The 20,473-nt window shown below is 42.8% G+C and overlaps 1 protein-coding gene across 25 annotated transcripts in view; it reads left to right on the forward strand.

Moving 5' to 3' along the window:
• Nucleotides 1-20,473, forward strand: part of Pard3 (par-3 family cell polarity regulator) — a 512,103-nt gene that overhangs the window by 187,638 nt on the left and 303,992 nt on the right. For all 25 annotated transcript variants that reach the window (XM_087900660.1, XM_087900650.1, XM_087900645.1 and 22 more), the window contains one exon: nt 10,414-10,594. In XM_087900660.1, the coding sequence (XP_087756786.1) occupies nt 10,414-10,594 (181 nt within the window). The remainder of the gene's footprint in view (nt 1-10,413; nt 10,595-20,473) is intronic.

The raw sequence follows: 20,473 nt of genomic DNA on the forward strand, positions 1-20,473 counted from the left end.
TCTGATTGCACGAAACGCACATTTCCCATCCAGAAACAAACTGGTGTGTTAACTCAGTTATGTAGGGTTTGTTATTTTTCTACGAATGAATATCACAGTTTATAGATTTTTGAAACAATAAAGACTTTTTAAGCCCACAGAGATGAGTCTCATGGGAATACTATAGAGTCAGTCTCTGTGGCTGGTCTGGGCTAGTTTCCCCCATGGGTTCTCATGCTACATGGGGCAGCTGAGAAGATGGTCTGTTTGGTAGTTTTCTTGCCTTGTGAGGTTTCCCATATAGTAGTGAATGTTGTCCCAGAACTTGAAAGGCAGAGGCAGGTGGATCTCTGAGTTTGAGGCCAGCCTAGTCTATGTGGTGAGTTCCAGGCCAGCTGAGGCTACATAGTAAGAGCCTGACTCTAAGAAAGGAAACATAAAGAACCTTTAGTAATTACTGACCAGCCTGCCCATGATGTGCAGGGCACCAGCCTGACTCTGACAATGTAATATGTCTGTCAAATGTATATACCAGGGTTTCTGGGCACAGCCTAGCTACCATGTAGCAAGCCAAGGGAAGGCCAGTGAGGTCTGTCCTGCTGCAGAGTGTTAATTGATGATTAAGTTCTGCACCTGTAACATTTCAGTTTCTCTAAAGTTCTCACTGGCCCTGCAGCCTTGTAGGTGCAGAGTGTCTCAGAAAACTTTCACATCCTGTAAACAAAGCTAACAGTTTGCTTTGGGAGCTACCTAGAAAACATTTAAGGCCAAATAAAGCCCCTACCTATAGGGCCCTACATATTCAGGCCCTCAGCTTATTTTGCTTGATAATTTAACATGTCTGAAAATATTTTTCTGTAAAGACCAATTGTCTCTGTGTTGGCAGCTTGCACAACTAATACTAATTGTGCTGTAATCTTTGAATTTTAGCTGGCAGAGGCTTCAGCCAGACTCCAGGCTGAGAGGCTCCTTTCCCTTCTCATATCCATGAGAATTATGACTATTCTTCCTCTTAGCTTTTCTATAAGCCAAGTGCATAGTCAAGGGTTTGTCCTTGGACTTTCCCTCTGCCCATCCACCCTATTGGGGGCATGAACCCTATGTGCCACTCCTGCCTCTGTGATGCCATCCACATCACACATCCAACGCCTTTTAAATAAGTCTGTGCTCTGTCTTTTCATAATTATACATTTTAATTGTGTTTTCTTTCCACTGCTTTCCTTAGTCCAGGCTCTCCTGACTTCTTCATTGCTGGACTAGCCGGCTCTGAGTGTTTTCCCTCTGGTCCCTTTTCTGCACCCCCTTGAAACCATGCATAGAATAAATGCCAAATAGATGGTGTGTCTTTAAGGAAGCCCTAGTTTTCAGACTATGGATCACTTGACTCAGCCGCATTCCCAGTGCCTGTCACCATGCTCTGACCAGAATCTTAGCTCCTCGAAACTTTCTCTTCAGTGCGTTCAGCACTTGTTGCTTGCAGTAACCAATCCATGCCCACTGTCATCAGTAACACCAGGTCCCAGGCCATGGTGCCCAGACAGGTGAAGAAGATGCCCAGGTCCACACAACTAGCCACTCACCTTGTGGTCCCTTACTTACTCTGTCTCACCGATTCCAGGTCATCTTCTGGGACATTTTCTGGGAGGCAGAAGGCAAGGCAGAGGCCTTTAGGATGGGGTTTCTGAGTTCTCGTTCTTAGGCAAACTCTCCGGGTCCCGTGGCGTTTACCTTTTCTAAGGAGCTGCCTCGCACCAAAGCGCTGAAAGCGACTCGTAGACTGGAGGGAATACGTGTAAGCTATTCGGTGTTTTGTTTCTCGCTCATCACATATATGGGATGCTTGCAAGATATTGTCTTTATCCTTCCTCCCATCACTTGTGTGTGGGAGAGCGGATTGGCACACAATTAGTATTTACTGCGTGTTTACTTCTTACAGTACTGCAAATGGGTTGTACTAATGAAGAGTTGATTAAAATTTTTCATTATTTGGTTGCTTTTAGAATACACCTGCCAGATGATTAAAACGAGCCTAATTTAATCAGTGTGGTACCGTACACCAGAGATAATTTAAGCTAATGTCAAGGACATCTTCATCTATCCCGTGGAAGATGCTAAAACAATGGGCAGAGCAACAGACACTTCAGAAACTGTTTGAAGCTCCCCATCTGTGCCCCTGTGGATATTTCCAGTCCACGCTCTGCTTTTTCCTTTTGTATGCAAATTAAACTGAAGGCCATTTTGTACTGTAACATGAGGCTTAGATTCTAGAAAACACATTGATTGGACTTTGATCTTTTGGTAATATTGGCTTCTGTTTGTCAGCATGCACACTGACGTCCGTGTCATCTCCAACTTTCATTGAGAACTTTGAACAGAATGTATGTTTTTGGTGCATCTTCTGGAGTTTAGAGACTGGATCTGTATGGTACTGGCTTATCCATACTCAGATATCCTCCTGCTTCAGCCTCCCAAGCACTAGTAGGACAGACTTGCCACTCATCACCCTTGATTAGTGCATTTGAACTGGAAAATAAACCATTTTCCCCTTTTTATCTTAGGTCATCCATTTTCCTTTTATCTGCCCATCTCCACATCCTAATAGAGTCGTGTGAATCCCCTTTATCCTTTGAAGCAGTTAAACTTCTCTTTATTTTCTGGTCATGCTTTTAGAGGGAGCTAAGTTGCCAGTGGGTGTCTTGTTCAAACAGTGAACTCTGCACTGGCAGGCTTTACTGACTCCCAAGTGAATTTCTCATAGATATGGCAGGTTGCCTTGGAAACAGGCTCGCTTCCGCACTGAAAGTGCTGCCTCGTAGTAAGTGCCGGATGATGCTCTGCTGACCCCTGTTGTTTCATCCCAGGCCTGACACGGAGCTGGGATGTTTCTGTGGCTTTGTCCTTGTGACTGACTAGAGCTTCTACTTCTAAACACAGCCTCTGAAACTTGGAACTGAGTGATTCTTCAGATTTCTAATTTGGGGTGGAAAGTTTCTGAGCATTGATTGCCAATAAAACAAAGTTTTAGAGTTCACAAGACTTGACTGGCAGGAAATTTTAGTGACTTATCTCCTTCTTCCTTTATTTATGTTCATGGATGGATGGTAGACTGTCTGAGTTCCAGGACTCCATGGAAGTCCCCGATGTTCTCAGAGAGCGCTTGTCCAAGCTCCAGCACAGCCTGGCAGGCACAGCTTCCAGGAAGAACTCTTTGGTGAGGTGAAGAAGGGAAGTTGTCCCTGGCCAGCGAAACAGGGAGGCCCTGGCTCTGTGGTCTCCGCTAGTCAGGAAAGCAAAAGGAACAAAGCAATTCTCCAAACTAAGTATCTCAGCTTGGGTGTTGCATCTCTCGAAGGAGAGACAGAGTGCTTAGGGGCAGAAGGAGGAAGCCTGGAATTCTTTCCAGAGAGCGTTGCTGAGGGAAAGCTGCATCTTCACTTCAGTCAAGGAAAGAATCTGAGAATAAGAGTGTGGAGCAGAGTGGGGTTTGTTGAGAAAATGATTTAATGTTTTTGAAGTCTTTGAGAAAGGGCTCGCGTACTAGTTGAAGCATGAGTAGCGAGAGGCAAACTCGCGGAAAGGACAGTGTATACCACATCTGCATCTGGCCTTCTTAAGACAGGTGTATTTTAGAGCCTTCATAATAGCCGTGTATATGATTTTGCTGGCCTTTAAAGTTACATTGTTCAAACGTTTGGAAAGTTAAATAATAATGTTTTGGTATACACTGTAATATAGAGAATTTTCCTTTAGCGATTCGGATTGTGAGGTCTACATTATACAGTGCAATATGTAATGCAATCAGATTGCATTATACATGTTACAAATGCGTAAGACTTCAGATGAAGAAAGAAATAGGGAGAGAAAAGGTACATGAATTCTTCCTATACTTAGATTACAAAGAGGGAGGAAATGTTTTGACTGGAGACATGGTCCGTGATCTGCTCATAGAGGAATATATGCTGAAGAGGCTACATGTTTAGCCTTCTGTGTGGTTCTCTAGCTCTTCTGACACTCTTATTTGAGGCATCTCTTATTAACAGGAGAATTGTTTCTGCCAGCAGTTTCTTTAGTTGTACCCCAGAATAAGAGGTGTCTTTCATTCATGTGTCTGGATTGTCTCAGCTGTGTAAGGGATGGGGGTGTGGTTCCGCCTGTGGCCATCATGGTCCTGGCCATCATGGTCCTGGGTTTCTGGATGGAGTAAGGTGTAAGAGATGGGGATGTAGAATAACTCAGGTCACCACACTGCTGGCTTTCTGGATGCAGCATCCTTTTGTGATGGAGGAGGGTTATCTGTCTATTGTGTTATTTTCATTGGTCAATAAAGAGACTGCCTTGGCCCCTTGATAGGACAAAAAATTAGGTAGGCGGAGTAAACAGAACAAAATGCTGGGAAGAGGGCTATGAGCCAGACGCCATGGAGCCAGCCACCAGGTCAGACATGCTGAATCTTTTCCGGTAAGCCACTACCTCGTGGTGCTACCACGAGATTATTAGAAATGGGTTAATATAGATATGAGAGTTAGTCAGTAACTAACTCTCTAGAGATAATGGGCCAGGCAGTGCTTAAATGAATACAATTTGTGTGTTGTTATTTCTGGGACTAAGCTAGCCATGCGGGAGCCGGGTGGGACGAAAAGCAGGCCTGCCCACAGCACCTCATACTACACTTTTGGGTGTGATATGGGCTGGTAAGGCTTGAGGGAGTGGAGGTTCAGACAGGCCTGGACTTTAAGGAAGAAGTCTGCATTGTCAAACACCCACATTTGCTTCTGAAATTTCAGTAATTTCTTGAAAGGGACGGTAGGTGTGGGAAGTGTGTCTTGAAATTGCCTCATAGGAGAGGGTCTTGAGAAGCGCTCTCTCTCTCTCTCTCTCTCTCTCTCTCTCTCTCTCTCTCTCTCTCTCTCTCGGTGTGTGTGTGTGTTTGAGACTTTCCTGAGTTAGGCTAGGTTAATGGCATAGCCTATACTGTCCCCAACGCAGGCTAGAGTTGGTTCCAATGTATTCTCTTCCTGTTGCTCAGCCTAATGACTAGTTGAAATTTTGATGAAATGCTCCTTGCATCAGACATGTATGATGAGGATAAAAGACAGGCTCAATTAGGGTAATTTCGGAATGAGCCAAACATATGCACACTCTACCCACTACCACACATGTCCCATTTTCTGAAGGTCAAGTCGCCTAAACTCCCAGAAGCATCCCCACTCCAGACATGCCTAATTAAAAAAAAAAATCTCAGAATGAATCTTAAAGAATGATTGAGTTCATGGATGGGGAAAATACGGAGTTGAATCACGTCTTAGAAATTTAAACTACATTTCTTTTACATTTCGAAGGGCACGCAGGAATTCGAATCTGTGATGTGTTTATGGAAGTCTCATTTTCTTTTACCGTGTTTCTATATGTATTCTTGGAGAGTAGCTTTTCTAAAATTATAAATCCTTCCCAATTTAACACAGAATTACTTCATGTCTGCACCTGGCACTTAAGGTTTGGTTTAGAAGAAAGCTGTAGAATTGTGTGTTCTTGGCACAGTGCGGATCACCAACTGTGGTTCTGCCCCAGGAACTCACATGGCATCCACTCAAGACACAGTCCAGATTTCTCAATCCCATGTTTTCCCAAAATGCGGGAGATAATTATTGAAACTAATAGACACGTGTAAGCATTTCCAAGTTTAAAGACTTGTTTGTGATTTTTTCCCGTCTCCATTCTCAGCTCACAGAAAGGACTCGATTCTCGAGAGAAGATTCCATAGTTCATATCAAACTTGGATTTCAGTTATGTCCAATTAAACACCGAAATGTCAAAATTTGATAATTTCAAAATACATATTAAGCCATACAGCTTGTATAAAATTTGGTATTTAAATTGATGTCGAAATCCTGTGTTCTAGCGAATGACTCAGAATGGGTGTTGTTAGTTTACCAGGGTTACAGATGGACCTTTGCCTGTCCTTGTTTGGGAAATTGAAGCTTTTCCAGCTGAAAGTGACGTCTCTTGTCTGGAGAGTCATAAAGACTGTACCAAACTGGCTCCATCGCCTGTTTTTATAAATACAGAGTTAAACAGAGCCATGCTCTTCTCTCTATGTGCTTCTCTATGCTGCTCTTATACTATCAGGGTAGAATCATGACGATATCACCCGGAGCCCAAGAAGATTTTACCTCTGTTGGCATGAGATTCCCGTGCCTCCGAAGCAGGAGCATCTACTGGTCATGCCAGGCAAACAGGACTCAGTGACATTTTCTGAAAATGTGGGAGGACACCCACAAATGCTTTCCCTGATTTTATAGCTGTTAAGGGTATCGTTCGCATTGCGCATTACAAGACAGAGTAGCCTCAATTTTCATCCAACTTCGTATTGTCCTTCCCATGGAACATCCCGCTGGATTAATTACATATTTTGTCCCAGCCGAGTTCCGCACTTCCCATCTCTCTGTGTGTCTCTGTGACGTGAGGAGAGAAATTGTATTTGTTCAAGACAACAAGCTAAGAAACGAGGAAACACTGCTCCTGTTTTCGTGACTGTGTCTTTTCTGTCCTTTGATGACTGAGTGTGGACACTGCAAACCCTCAGCAGGGCAGTAGGACAGGTGGTTCCTTTCACCCACAGCCATGGTTCTCCTGTTCTTGGAAAGCTACTGAGTTGCAGGACACCTTGGTAGAGATCAAAGAACTGTTCTTGTTCCGAGGAGAACCAGAGTGACTGTGCCTAACAATCAGAAACTCCAGTTTATTTGGAATAATTTTAAATTTCGTAAGAGATAGGAAAGAGCTACCGAATGTCTCCAGGTCCCTTCCCCAGCTTCTTAACTTCCGTGTTGTCTATAATCCAAGGCAATAGTTATCCCTATACACCAGCGTCTGCAGCTCACACGTCAGCTGACTTTCAAAGTTTATTTATATTTTGTCTCTCTTGGGTAGGATTTTTGCTGGTCTTGTGTTCTGCCTCCGGAGGATCCTGTCAAGCGTATTTCTTGTTTTTCTGTGGTTTCCTAGTTAGGTGATTTTTTTTTTCATTGTCTTTGATTTTTCATGAGTATGTACTCTGGATCCGAGTAATCTTTGTTTTGTGGAATGTCTGTCAGTTTAGGTTTATCTGATATGTTAAGATTTATTTTAAGTGACACATGTTTGGCAGGAATAGTGGCCATAGAAATGGTATTTTTGTCCTTGGAGCCTGCGTTCCTATCACTGCTGATCTTATGTATGGAGAGTTGTACCTGCCAACTTTCTCCGCTGCAGAGTTAGCTTCCATTGGTTGGAACATGTGATATAGGGCACCTTTGAGACAGACAAATGGATGTGTCTGTCTCTATTCCTTCCACTAACTCTGGTATCCATTGGTATCTTTGTCTGTAACAATTATTTCTGTGAATTTCCTAATGGTAGTTTTTATTTCCAGTATTCCTGATTCATTGTCATTCATATATTTATTTTTGAGACTGGTCTTATATACCCAAGGCTGGTCCTTAACTTACTTTGTAGCCAAGGATGAAATGTATCATTTGGAGAGACCTTTTGAGACAGGCAATTATCCCCTTTTCTTCATCTCCTTGCCTATTAATATTGACATCTATTGGTAGATTTTCTGTGACAATTATTTTTATGAATGTTCCTATTCATAACTTTTATTTCTGTTCTTATTTATTTATATTCATCCATCCATCCATTCATCTATTTGTTTCTTTGTGAGGCAGATTCTCACATAGCCCAGTTCAGTCTCCGACTTGTTGTATAGCCAAGGCTGAGCTGGAATTTCTGATTCTCCTGCCTCTACCTTCCAAGTGCTTGGATTACAGGCTTTTGCCACAATGTCTGGTTCATGCAATTCTGGGTTTGAAACTAGAAACTCTGCATATTCTAGGCAAGTCCTCTGCCAGATAAGCCCCATCCCACCCCACCTCCACCCCGCCACTGTCTTCATTTTTGGATGCTACAGTGGAAGACAGCCATCAGCTTCACCATTATGTCGGCCATCACAGAGTTACAGATGTGTTGTTGATTCTGCAGTTCTGAGCTCCTGGTGGAGTTGTTCCTTCTGCTGTAAGGTGTCCCAACTTTGGTTGTGGGGACGGAGGGCATCGAGGTTGTATCTGCTTCCCTTTGCTGCCTCCTTTGTCTTTTGAACAGCACCTCACTCTCAGCATTACTAGGCATTGACACTCCACGTGTCTCTTCTCTGTTTCACTGTAATCAGCTGTCTTTTCAAGATGTCTTGTCTGGTCGGTGAATGACCTCAGACACCTAGGTCTGGGCATGAGGTGTGCTCGCTGATCCAGGGATGCCGCTGCTTCTCAGTGCTGGGACTGTCAGAATAGAGCGAGGAGATCTACGTGTCTCCTCCTGGCATCGGCACTCATCTGTACCGTCTGTTGTGTGTCTGTATACCTGTAGTCATGTACCACAGCATGGTCTTCCCAGCAGCCTGCCCATTAGACTACAGTAGATCTAGGGATTTTCACTGTCTCGGGTGAGATCATAGCATAATGCTTTCCTCATTTGTCAGTATAAAAGAACCTACTATATTGCCAGTCATGTAAAATTATAGCAATACATTATATGCGGGACATTCTATCATTATTGTATAGTATATTATGTCTTATAGAAAAGCTTAGTGTTCAGTGTGCCTCGCTGTGCCAACGATGGCCTCATCTATCTGGTGCACACAGTGCTATTGATTAATGGCCTCCATCTAGTGATTGGCTTACCCATGCAGGTCAGTGGCAGTATTCCCTGGGATTGATTGGGTTGCGCCAGCAAGGGAGCAGTGTTGCTCAGGGTGGCTTACTCCCACGAGCCACGCGTTTGTGCCGAGCCCCAATTCCAGTCTCACACCCCAGAGCTCATTGCAGCATCTCCTTGTCTGTAACTGCTGCTTCTGACAGTGAAAACATTGGCTTTCACAACCCAAAATATTGCCACTGTTTTGTTCATTCCTGATATGCGCGCTTGTAGCCGAGTGGGAGTTGCTAAACTATGTGCATGCACGAAGCAAGCTGACTCCCTGGGATACAGTGTTTACATGGCTGTTCTTTTATATTCAGCTTTATATAGTGGAGATAGCGCTTTTCCCTCCCAGTGCATCTAGGTGGCTTATGTTAAATAATGGAAATGGTGTTTTTTTTTTTCTTTCACAATGAATCTAGATTGTTTCTGTTTCATCCCATTGAGCATGGGCATGTGTCTGTAGAATGACCGCGATTGTCTGCACCATTGTGTTGTCCTCCGTGTCCCTGTCGCATGTTGCCAGCCTGTTGGGTTTCAGTTAGTAGTGGTGTTGTAGGTGATGATTCGTGATTATGCCTCTGACTTGCAGAGATAATCTAAAGTTTGTCCTTTCCTCTCTTTGCCATCTTCTGGTCCCCTCCCCTCTCCCTGTAAATGACTTATTCCACTGGTCTTTCTTTCGGTGTTACGCAGCAATGAGGAGACAGTATTTCTTGTAATATCCTCTTCCTCATATGTGAAGCATAAGATATATAGTGTTGTAGGGAGGCCCTTAGTCTGCTTCCTGAATGCCCGGCAGCTCAGACTCGAACTATTCACACAGAAACCATATTATTTAAAATCACTGCTCGGCCCATTAGCCCTAACTTCCTATTGGCCATCTCTTACATCTTAGATTAACCCATCTCCATTAATCTGTGCATCATCACGAGGTTGTGGCCTACCAGCAAAGTTTTGGCTCATCTGTCTCCAGGGATGGCTCCATGGCTTCTCTCTGAATCCGCCTCCTTTCTCCCAGCATTCAGTTTAGTTTTCCCTGCCTAGCTCTATTCTTTTGCCCTATCTGGGCCAAGACAATTTCTTTATTAACCAATGGTATTCACAGCATACAGAGGGGAATCCCACATCAATATAATTGAGGGATCAAGTACACATACAGATACACACATGTACACAACACAAAGACACACATGCATGACAGAAACCAGGCTGTGGTGGGTTGGATCTATAATCCCAGTACTTGAAAAATGGGAACTGAAGGTGAAACGATCAGAACTAAAACACCATCCCTGGACATAGCAAGCTAGAGACCCGCCTGGGTGACTGGAGATTCTTGTCTAAGGGTGGAGAAAAAGAAAGAGAAAAGAGGAAATACATCTATGCGTGCGTGAACTTGGGTGTCTTTGTATTTAGTAACGTAAAGAAGATTTAAATTCCCTCCCACCCTAGTGTTCTGCCCTGTCACTGTATCTTACTGTGTTTTTACCCATGGAGTTTTAGATAGGAAACTCTCTTTGTAGAAGTGTGTGAATGGATCAGGCCCCAGGGAGACAATGTTTCACTGAGATACTGCTTTCTAAAAAGCTAGCGTCCTTGGATATATTGCTGTCACCATTTCCCCCTAGGCTTGTCCTGGTATGGAGGAGTTTTGGAAGTTATTTCCTTTATTCATAAGTGCTTCTTGTCTGTCGTTTCCAGCTGGTAGCAGTGTTTGATGAACAGGATCCCCATCATGGAGGAGATGGTACCAGCGCCAGCTCCACCGGAACTCAGAGCCCAGAGATATTCGGCAGTGAGCTGGGCACCAACAATGCTTCTGCTTTTCAGCCTTACCAGGCCACGAGTGAAATTGAGGTCACCCCTTCAGTCCTCCGGGCAAGTAAGTGAGAGCTTCCTGTTTTCTGCATATTTTCTCTTAATTTCCAGGCACCCTAATGTCTGCATCCATCTTTGCTTCTACAAATGGAATTCTTTGTGTCTATCAGACATTGGTTGCGTTTTGAAGATAGACCAGTATCTTTCACACAAGAAGCCAGTTAGTATGTTCCTGTTCACAGATGGGCTTAGTTTTGTCTGTCGTTGAGACTTCTGCTTGCTCACTAAGGGCAAATGAGGATGGATTGCTGGGAAGCTACCCTGCACTCCCTTTGTGGATAGAAATAACCAAAGTCTTCTCATAGTCCACTCAGTTGTAGCCGTGACCCACAGAAAATGTATTTAATGACCTCTGCACTGAAGACATCAGTGGGGTTTTGGGAGAGAGGCAGCTAGAACCTCAAAGAAAGTTAGGGAGACAGAGAGTCTGTGAGGGGTAAAGTCCCCCCCCCCCCCCGGAACTCTAGTTCCAGGACATTGGTTTGATGGGTTCCATAACCAATTCCGGAAACTTTACACTGGAAAGTAAAATATTTCTGCTAGAATTAATACTTGCTTGTAAAATTTTAGAGCTGAGACATTGTTAGCAGTGAGATGGTGTTCAGGTGATTTATTATGTAGGTCAAGCATGCTGACACATGCCTGCAATCCTGCTCTTGGGGCTGAGGAGAGGACACTATGAGCCGAGCCATAGTGGGACCCTGTCTCACCCACATTCCTTCCCCAAAGAAATAAATACGTTTTTAAAGCTCATTTATCTTCAGGCAGCTCTGCTTAAGAGCCTTTCGATTTTCTTCAGAGTGAACACCTGGTCTTGTGTGACTTTTACTGACTGAGAGTCTTTGGTTATCCATTCTCCCCCCTATAGTTGATTAATAACATGTAACTATGTAATATCTAAAAGACGGCATAGGTAATTATTTAGAACGTGTCTCTTATTCTCCTTGAATGTATTGTAATTCCTTGTTTCTCATTGGTGGTGGTCTGTAGCATTTTAGCAACTTGCTTCTGCATGTCTGGAAACTACATCTACTTCTTTGCTTGTTTGCTCCTTCCTTTTTGTTTTATTTAGTCAACTGGGAATGTGAAATGTGTGCTCACTTGAACCTGAGCCTAATATAATAGTAAGCATCCAGAATACAAAGAGAGACAAGATGAAACATTCTTATAATTCTCTCAGAGACTCTGTATCATATAAAGGAAATCGCTACATAAAAGGAAAAAAAAATAAAAGAACTACCAAACTCTTTTACATTCTCTAACCTCCTTGGTCCCACACTAAGTCATGTTTATTTATTTATTTGTAAAGACTATTGTTACATGTTATTTGGCACTTTCGTACATGTTTATAATGCAGCCAGTAACATAGATCCTTATGCCTTTCCTCTGGAGCGCAGGAGACCCAGGTCCAATGGAAAATGTTTCCAAGGTTGGAGAAGAACAGCCTCTTCCACCTCCCCTTTCGTCTGGATATTCTCAAATGGCTGCTCCCTTAGCCTCCCCACCAGCTTATGATGCATCCCGCTTTTCTGGGCTTTGTGCATATATAAATAAATTTATTTTAAACCATTTTAAATAATTGGAAACAACAATTGGTCACTTCAAGGGTATGTTATCCAGAAAGTCCTCAGCTAAATGTGGTGGTGTACTCTTGTCATCCGGGCATTTGGGAGGTAGAGGCAAGAGGATCAGGAGTTCAGGATCAAGCATACCTATGTAACAAGTGTGAGACCACTCTGGAGCTACTTGAGGCCCTGTATTGGAAAACACAAAGCAGAACTATCGTTGGATTTACTTGAGGCAGGCAGTGTTCTTGAAAACAGAAATCAATGAAGGTGTCCGCAGGTTACCCTGTCTTTTTATTATCTGCCTTTGTATTTAGCACATAGTGAAATGAAGGTTTACTTAGGTTGAGCCTGTGCATGAAATGTAGATTACCTAAGTCTGACTTAATGAAAATCAAATGATAAAATAGCACAGATACGTAGGTGCCTGATGTTTGGACATTGTACCTTAAGTGCACATGCTTAAATTGAGGGCCCTCGTTGTCCGCTTTGTGTAGCTTGTGTTTGTGTCTTTTCTAAAAAAATAAAAATAAGTAAAATGTTGTCTGAACAGCACCTCCTGTGTGTATGTGGGGGAGCATTTTCATAACATGCCTCCTGTTAATTTTTACTTTTTCTCCCTTCCTTGGACCCAACAGAATTCGTCAGGAATAGCCACTCCTCTTGGCTGGATGGCTTTGAGTGTGCTGAAGTTGAAATCAGTTTTTGACTTCAATTGTCTCTTTAAACAATTTTAGAGAAGATGAATTTATATTTCAAGTGTATGTGTTGTGTTATTAGTGGGGGACTACGTGTGACATTAATTTAGATGTTATGCTTTGACTAGCCCCAGCAAGCAAGGAGTTAAGAATCTAATGTAGACAGTCCTCTTGATCACAGGACAGTCAGCCGTCACACCCGTTGTCTGTGAAAATGGCACTGTCTGTTTTGTCAATGATATCCAAACACACTATACAAGATTGTCTGCCCTTGCCAACCAGTGTGTTAGGAACTGAGAGTCCAGAGAGAGACAATGAGACAGTGGCAGTCCTTGGCATCACAGAACTTTCTAGCAATCTTTCTTATTTACACATTTGGAGTATGAAGACAGGACTCTATGAAAAAACTTTCTCAATGGAAAAATGACTCTAATCAATCACCATAAAGTTTGCCAGATAAATTTGTAATATAGAGTGAAGAGATTGCACACACTTGTGCACAGAGATTAATAGAGCCAATACTGGGAAGCCCAGAACGAAAGGAATCATTGTCTTAGACTCAAATGGCAGTTACCTAAAAGATGAGAGAACCCGTGAGATGGCTCAGTGGCCAATGGAGTTTGCCACCAAGCCTGACCACCTGAGCTCCATCCCTGGGACCCAGACAGTGAAAAGAGGGTACTGACTCCTGCAAATTGTCCTCAGATGCCATTCAGGTACTGTGGCACATCCACTTTGTGCACTGACACACACATGTGCCTGCTCACAGAGGAAGAATTCTCAGACCTTAATGAGTCATCCCAAAGCATGAATGGGAAGGGAGTTGATGGTCCCAACACACTGAGTAACTAACTAATAATGTAGCAACTGTTCAGCCTGATTGGAATAGCACAAAACTAGAGGTCAGCCATGTAAGCAGGACCTCTGAGAGTATTGTTGGTCACGTTGGACTCTGTCATCCTTCTGGCCAGTGGCTCTTACATCTGTCTTCAAAGTCAAAAGAAGACTCCAGTAAATTTGGGAGTGCTGTACACTCTATTGATATCTTAGCGTCTGGAAATGATACTGCTGAAAAGGGATTGACAAAGTATCTAGTTAGTTGCAAAGTATTGACAAAGTATCTGATTAGTTACAAAGTATTGACAAAGTATCTGATTAGTTACAAAGTATTGACAAAATATCTGGTTAGTTACAAAGTATTGACAAAGTATCTGGTTAGTTACAAAGTATTGACAAAGTATCTGGTTAGTTACAAATTATTGACAACGTTCCTGGTTAGTTACAAAGTATTGACAACGTATCTGGTTAGTTACAAAGTTTTGACAAAGTTTCTGGTTAGTTACAAAGTATTGACAACGTATCTGGTTAGTTACAAAGTTTTGACAAAGTATCTGATTAATTACATTTTATTTTAGTAACTTTTAAGTCTTTACATCTTAAATTATTTTAAAACTATATGAAGTCACCCAGGTAGTGGTGGCACACACCTTTAGTCTTAGCACTCGGGAGGCAGAGTCAGGCAGGTGTCTTTGTGAGTTCGAGGTTAACCTGGTCTACAAAGCTAGTTCCGGAACAACCAGGGCTGTTAATCAGAGAAAGCCTGTCTTGAAAAACCACTATAACTGCTGCCACCACCACCGCTCATATTAAGTCTTAGAACTATCATTTTTTTTCTGAAACTTTTAGCTTGCAGACTATTACTAATTTCATATATTTTAGAATTTAAAGAGATCTAAATATTTATTTAAAGAGTATATCATAAAGTAAATATCCCTCTTCCCCTTCTCTCTCTCTCTCTCTATATATATATATATACACACACACACACACATATATATGTGTATACACACACACACATATATCTCAAACTGTCATTGTGTCTTTGTGTGAACGATACATATGTGTGGGTACATGTGCCATAGCACGCATACAGACATGAGAGGACAACCTTCCTGGAGTTAGTTTTGTCTCTCACCTCTATGTGGGTTTTGGAATTGAACTTGTATCACCAGGCTCACACAGTAAATGCTGTCAAGGCTCAGCTGTTTGGCCAGTCTGCCTTTTTCCTTTTTGATCTCAGGTTTTTCCTTATCTAAGAATATCGAGATCTGTTTAAAGATTTGTTCAGAGATAGAGAAGACTGACTATCTTTGGTTTAGAGACCTAGTCTTTAACGTTTAGCTGATATTAGCATGCTGTTTCTTGGATCTGATTTAAATACACATTGAAACTAGAGCTACTATTCTATTGTATTTCCTTTTGAGGTTTTAGACCGTGGCATACAAATGCCATTCTCAGAATTTCACATAATTGCCTCCTCACCGAGTAAGCTCCATTCAGCATCCAGAGCCCTTCCAGTTTTGTTGTGGATGCAATCTGATTATTACATGTTGACAAGGTCATATATCTATTAATTGGACTGGAGATGGGATACAAAATTGCTGTAATTATTGTAATTTTCTAGCTAATTGCAGAGTTGGTAGTGAATATTTTACTTCTGCATAATGAAAACCAGTATTCCACCAGAATTTGTTTTATAGGGCATCAGACATTTTGTTTTCTATCTTTGGTGATTTTCGCCCCACACATACCGATCCACCCCAAATGCCACCATGCTCCCAGGCTCGGGGTGAGGGGTTCTTAGACTCTCTCCACTCTGTTGGTTGCACTGCTGCCAGTGCTTGTTTATAAACTGGAGCATTCTCCTTTCAGGCCTACAGCAAAGGTTGGATGATCTGCCCCAATGGGAAGAGGACTCTGGTGTCTCTTATCTTAACCTCTACCCACTTCAGCTACTCCCTGACATGAGCATTTTAAAGACGTAAATTCCTTTGGTCTATGGCTTCTGCTTCTGGGCTAAGAATTACATTTAGTGTTGGTCCTATAGCATTGCTTATACAACATGCTCGCTTCTATTCTAATGCTCTACTGAAGCTAGGCTGGCTTCCCATGGTGGAAGCCAAGTGGACATTTTAGAAATAATGTATGTACATAAGGCGATTGGGCTTTGGAGGTGTCGGGGAGAGGGTGCTGCGTTAACAAAGGGCTGTTAGGAGCTCACTGTAGAGATGCCGAGAGCGGAATCGTGCCTGTTCCCTGCTGGAATATAAACTGGAGGAGCAGGTGAAAATTGCCAAACCTAATGAGCAATTTGGCAGATAAGACAGGCTGTCAGGCAATGGAAGCTAGCTGCCTGCACCGTATTGTTTGTTCCAAAGGATGATGCTTAAATACCACAAGGAAAAATTATCTTTTCCTAGTGATACTTGGTATCACAAAGAAGTGTGCTTTATTTTTCAGATTTCAAATTCGCTACCAGCAATCAATAAATGATGATTAAGGTTGTAGAGTGTTTTTTTGTATTTGCCTGATCACCTGTTTTGTCTATAACAAATGGATAAATTACATTAGCCCACCTCAGAACTCAAGACATATCATACACAGGTAAGACAGAGGTGGCCACTACTTCTTGGGTGGTAGCCTCTCATCTGTGCTCACCTCACTGAAGACCCCCAAAATTACACTACACAGGAGCCAACTCCTCTCCACCGAGGCTATAGATGCTGTGCTGTTTGAAGGACATTTGAAGATCACAGGCTTTGCAAACTGCAGCCCATAGGAAAATCCTCACAACACATTTCCTCTTTGTACCACTTGGCAGCAGGCTCAGTGAGTTAAAATAACAGCATGCACGTGTTTTAAGTCACAACCGTAGCTTAGGTCTGAATCTAAGAAGAGAAGCATTATTGAAAATGCAGGGTGACCCACATTGTTAACACCCCAAAAACATCTTCATTGGGGAAAAACATCTTCATTCTTCAATTCAAAAAATTGCTGCTTTTCCAAATATATGATTCAAATGTGCCTTTACATTTCCTGGCTAGCATCAGTTTTTCTAAGTTACATTCTTTTTAGGTAGAGTGAGTTTTAGGGTCTTGCTTTTATTTATATCTGGGAGAAACACCTTTTCTTGTTGCTTCAGATCTGGGGTTCAAACCCACAGTCTTCTGCATTCTTAGCATGTGCTCTTTCATGGTACTACTCCGGTCTCAGGGCACTTAAGTTATAGAACACACACACACACACACACACACACACACACTCACATCTTAGCATATGTAAAGATATTTATTTCACTGTGTGTGATCAGCAATCCAGTAGCCTGAGGAATATTGTCTTCTTGAGAGTTTGTGTGCTTCATATAATCACAGGTAAATTTGACCTAGTAGACGATCCTGGTCCCCATCAGGACAGACTGGCCTAGTGGGATTCATGCTGTCCTTGACATGCATTCTGGAGATGAACCATAGGTTTCTTCAGAAGCTGCTTTTGAGGTCTGAGGCAAGCCATTTGGAACTGGACCCTTGTAGCATTGCTGCAGGAGTGTGTTCCCAGATCCATCTCTCCTCTCTCCCTCATTCCTCATTGCTGCAGGCGTGTGTTCCCAGATCCATCTTTCCTCTCTCCCTCTTTTCTCATTGCTGCAGGCGTGTGTTCGCAGATCCATCCTTCCTCTCTCCCTCATTCCTCATTGCTGCAGGCGTGTGTTCCCCGATCCCTTTCTTTCCCTACTGCACAACTGCTTCTTGTCCTCATGGATTAAGTTTTTCTTGACTTTGAGGGTTTGACTGGATCTCTTCCTTTTTTTGTGGGACTCTACCTCATATGTCTGACTATATTTTCTGTCTGTCAAATGCAGTCATGGGTATTGACACCTGGAAATCTGCCATGTTAGTGTTGCCATGACTATGTTAAGAAGTATGTTGTTACACAGAAAAGAAATAACTAATGAAAATGTTTCAGTAGACACTGTCGTAGTGAATATACAAAGTGTCTTCTTCAGCTTCACCTTCTGTGACACCAAGTGTTCAGTCCTCTTTTCTCGTCATTCCTGTCCCACACACATTGTGGATTATTTTGTTGGTTTGAAAGCCTGGAAGATAAAAATCTCCTTTTGCTTTGCTGCACTTGACATAGCTCTTTTTTTTTTTTCTGGAGAATATGTTTACTTATTTATTTTTCTCAATTTTTTTTTAATCGCCGGTAGTAGTTTTGTATTCCCTGTTTTATTTGATCCTGTTTGGCTCCTGTGGCCAGCTGGAGGTGTCGCTTCTGTCTCAGAGTCATTGAGTCAGTCCCAGTGCTGAGGAAAAACCTTTGGAAGTATGACTTTGATGTTGTACCCTTCCCTACTCCTAGGTACAACTAATTGTCTCTGTGGGATGACATTTTAAAGGATGAAAATGTCCCTTAAAGTCAAAGTCATTTTGGTTTTAAATTATGTCTATTGATTTTCAATTATTTATCAATTTATTGCCTACTGTGAGAGCGAGACTTCCATCACTGACAAACGCTAAAGATAATCAAGTTTCCATAACTGATCAAATTATTTATTCTAGTCCATGGGTTCATTTCACAACCGCCTTATCCTGTTGTGCGGCCTGTGGTGTCACTGTGGAGCAGGGCGGGAGCGCACACTGAATTCTCCATGGCTGCCGGGAAGTAAACTAGAAACAGTGAGGGGTTAGGGCCTGGTAATGATGCCCTTTGAAGGCGCCCTCCAATGATCTGGCTTCCTTTCTGGAGTCTCTGCTTCTAGAACATTCTGACACTTCCTGGTAGTGCTGCTGATTCTCGACTGTAACTCATGGCTTCTGGGTGACATTTCTTGTCCAGATTGCAGCTCCCACAGATAAACCACCCTTCTGCTCCACAGAGTCTTCATTATGGCATCTTCACATGGTAAATGCAGAGGTGTGGGTGAGTGCTAGGGTGCGTAGACAGGATGCAGGAGACCAGTGATCCTCCCTCTTCAGAACGTAGGTGCTTATAAGAAAGGTCTCTCCACGTTCTGGGTTTGGAGTGTCCTTCAGCGCCTTCACGATGCTGATGCTGACCGTTGCAAACCGAGCTGAAGCTGCAGTTTTATGCCGGAGGTCTGCGCTTTGCTCCTCCCTCTCCCCGCTGTTTCTGCCTTTTGTTATGAGTGCAAACCATTGGCCTCATTTGTTCTTAAATCTCCTCTTACCAAGAGCTTTCTGCACTGGCCTCCTTCCTCCTATGCTACTCTGAAAGGTCTGGAATGTTCTGCATCCTGCTCACCTGTCTGTTCTAGGGCTTCTCAGCCGCTTTTCTCTGTTTCCTCAACCTTTCCTTTCTTTTGTTTTTCTCGACCAGGTTTTTCTGTGTAACCTTGACTGTTGTGGAACTCAGTGTGTGCTGGAACTCACTCTGTAGACCAGACTGGCCTCAAACTCTGGACTCTGCCTGCCTCTGCCCTCAATGCTGGGATTGACCGGCTTAATTGTGAATTGGCAATTATTTATTTATTTTACATCCTGGCCTCAGTTTCCCCTCCCTCCTCTACTCCAAGTCCCTCCCCCACCCCGTCCCCTGTTCCCAAACCCCAATCTTCTACTCCTCCCTTTCTATTTCAGAAAGAGGAGGTCTCCCATGAGTATCAGCAAAACATGGCATGTTGAGTTACAGTAAGACTAAGTACCAGCAGAGAAAAATGTAGAGCTCAATAAAAATCAATAAAAAAAGGGGAAAAAAGTACCTTCCCATGTATTGAGGCTGGGCAAGACAATTTATTGGGTGGAATTGGGTCCCAGAAGCCAGAAAAAGAGCCCGAGATAGACAGATAACCCGGGAGCCTGCATGGCGCTGACCTAGGCACACTGCATATATGGTACAGTTGTGTAGCTTGGTTGTCTTGTGGGACTCCTAACAGCGGGCAACCTTAAGTGTGAAATGGCAACACAGCTGTCCCAGGAGTAAGAGACACCTTGCAGTTCTGGCACTGTCCACTAGGTGTCTTTTCTTGCCTGGCAGTAGTTGCCTATTTATAATTTTATATATGTATGCGTCAATATCCTAGTATTTAGATAGACACACTGTAAATATACATTCACAAATGTGCTAATGTCTAAGTACACACACAAAGCTGGTGATGAGGTTATGTATGGAAACAGAAGTAGCCAGGGATTTTTTTTTTTTTTTAAAGTTAATTCTCATGTTTAAAGATGGAAAATTACAACTGGATCAGTCAGGGCAGCTTGGATCAGCAGTAATCTAGAAAAGACCCCGACCAAAGGGCGTCTCTGGGCTCTCTAGGTTGTACAGCCTATTATCACACTTAATTAAAATGTCACTGTGGTCCGCGGCTGATCCATTGGCTAATCCGTTATTTAAATCAGCTGGAGCTGTATTTATTTTACATATAGCGTTTGTGATAATGACTTGGGAAAGAATATTACTTTGCTTGGCAGTGGTGCTCCAGCTCGAAGATTTATGACTTTAGAACAAGGCAAAGCCGCTGGAGATTAGTTGTATTAATAAGTACTTATATTAGCTGAATGGTTCCGGTTGTCTTTTAACTGGAACACGTGGGTTGGGAAAGGGAGACAGAAACAAAGTCCCTGATGGGTCAGCTCTCAGGAGAGCAATACCATTGTGAACTCTGCACTGGTCTCTGATCTGTGGGCCAGCCTCTAAGGAGAATCCTGGAGCTTTGGTGATGAGAAGCCAGGCGGTTGTTTTGGCCAGAGAAATGATCTGATCTCTATTTCTCTTCTAACCTGATAGCCTTGTGTATATGCTTCTTGCTTTTATTATGTG

Source organism: Myodes glareolus, chromosome 22 (assembly GCF_982192425.1).
Source record: "Myodes glareolus chromosome 22, mMyoGla1.1, whole genome shotgun sequence".
In the NCBI taxonomy this organism is placed as follows: domain Eukaryota; kingdom Metazoa; phylum Chordata; class Mammalia; order Rodentia; family Cricetidae; genus Myodes; species Myodes glareolus.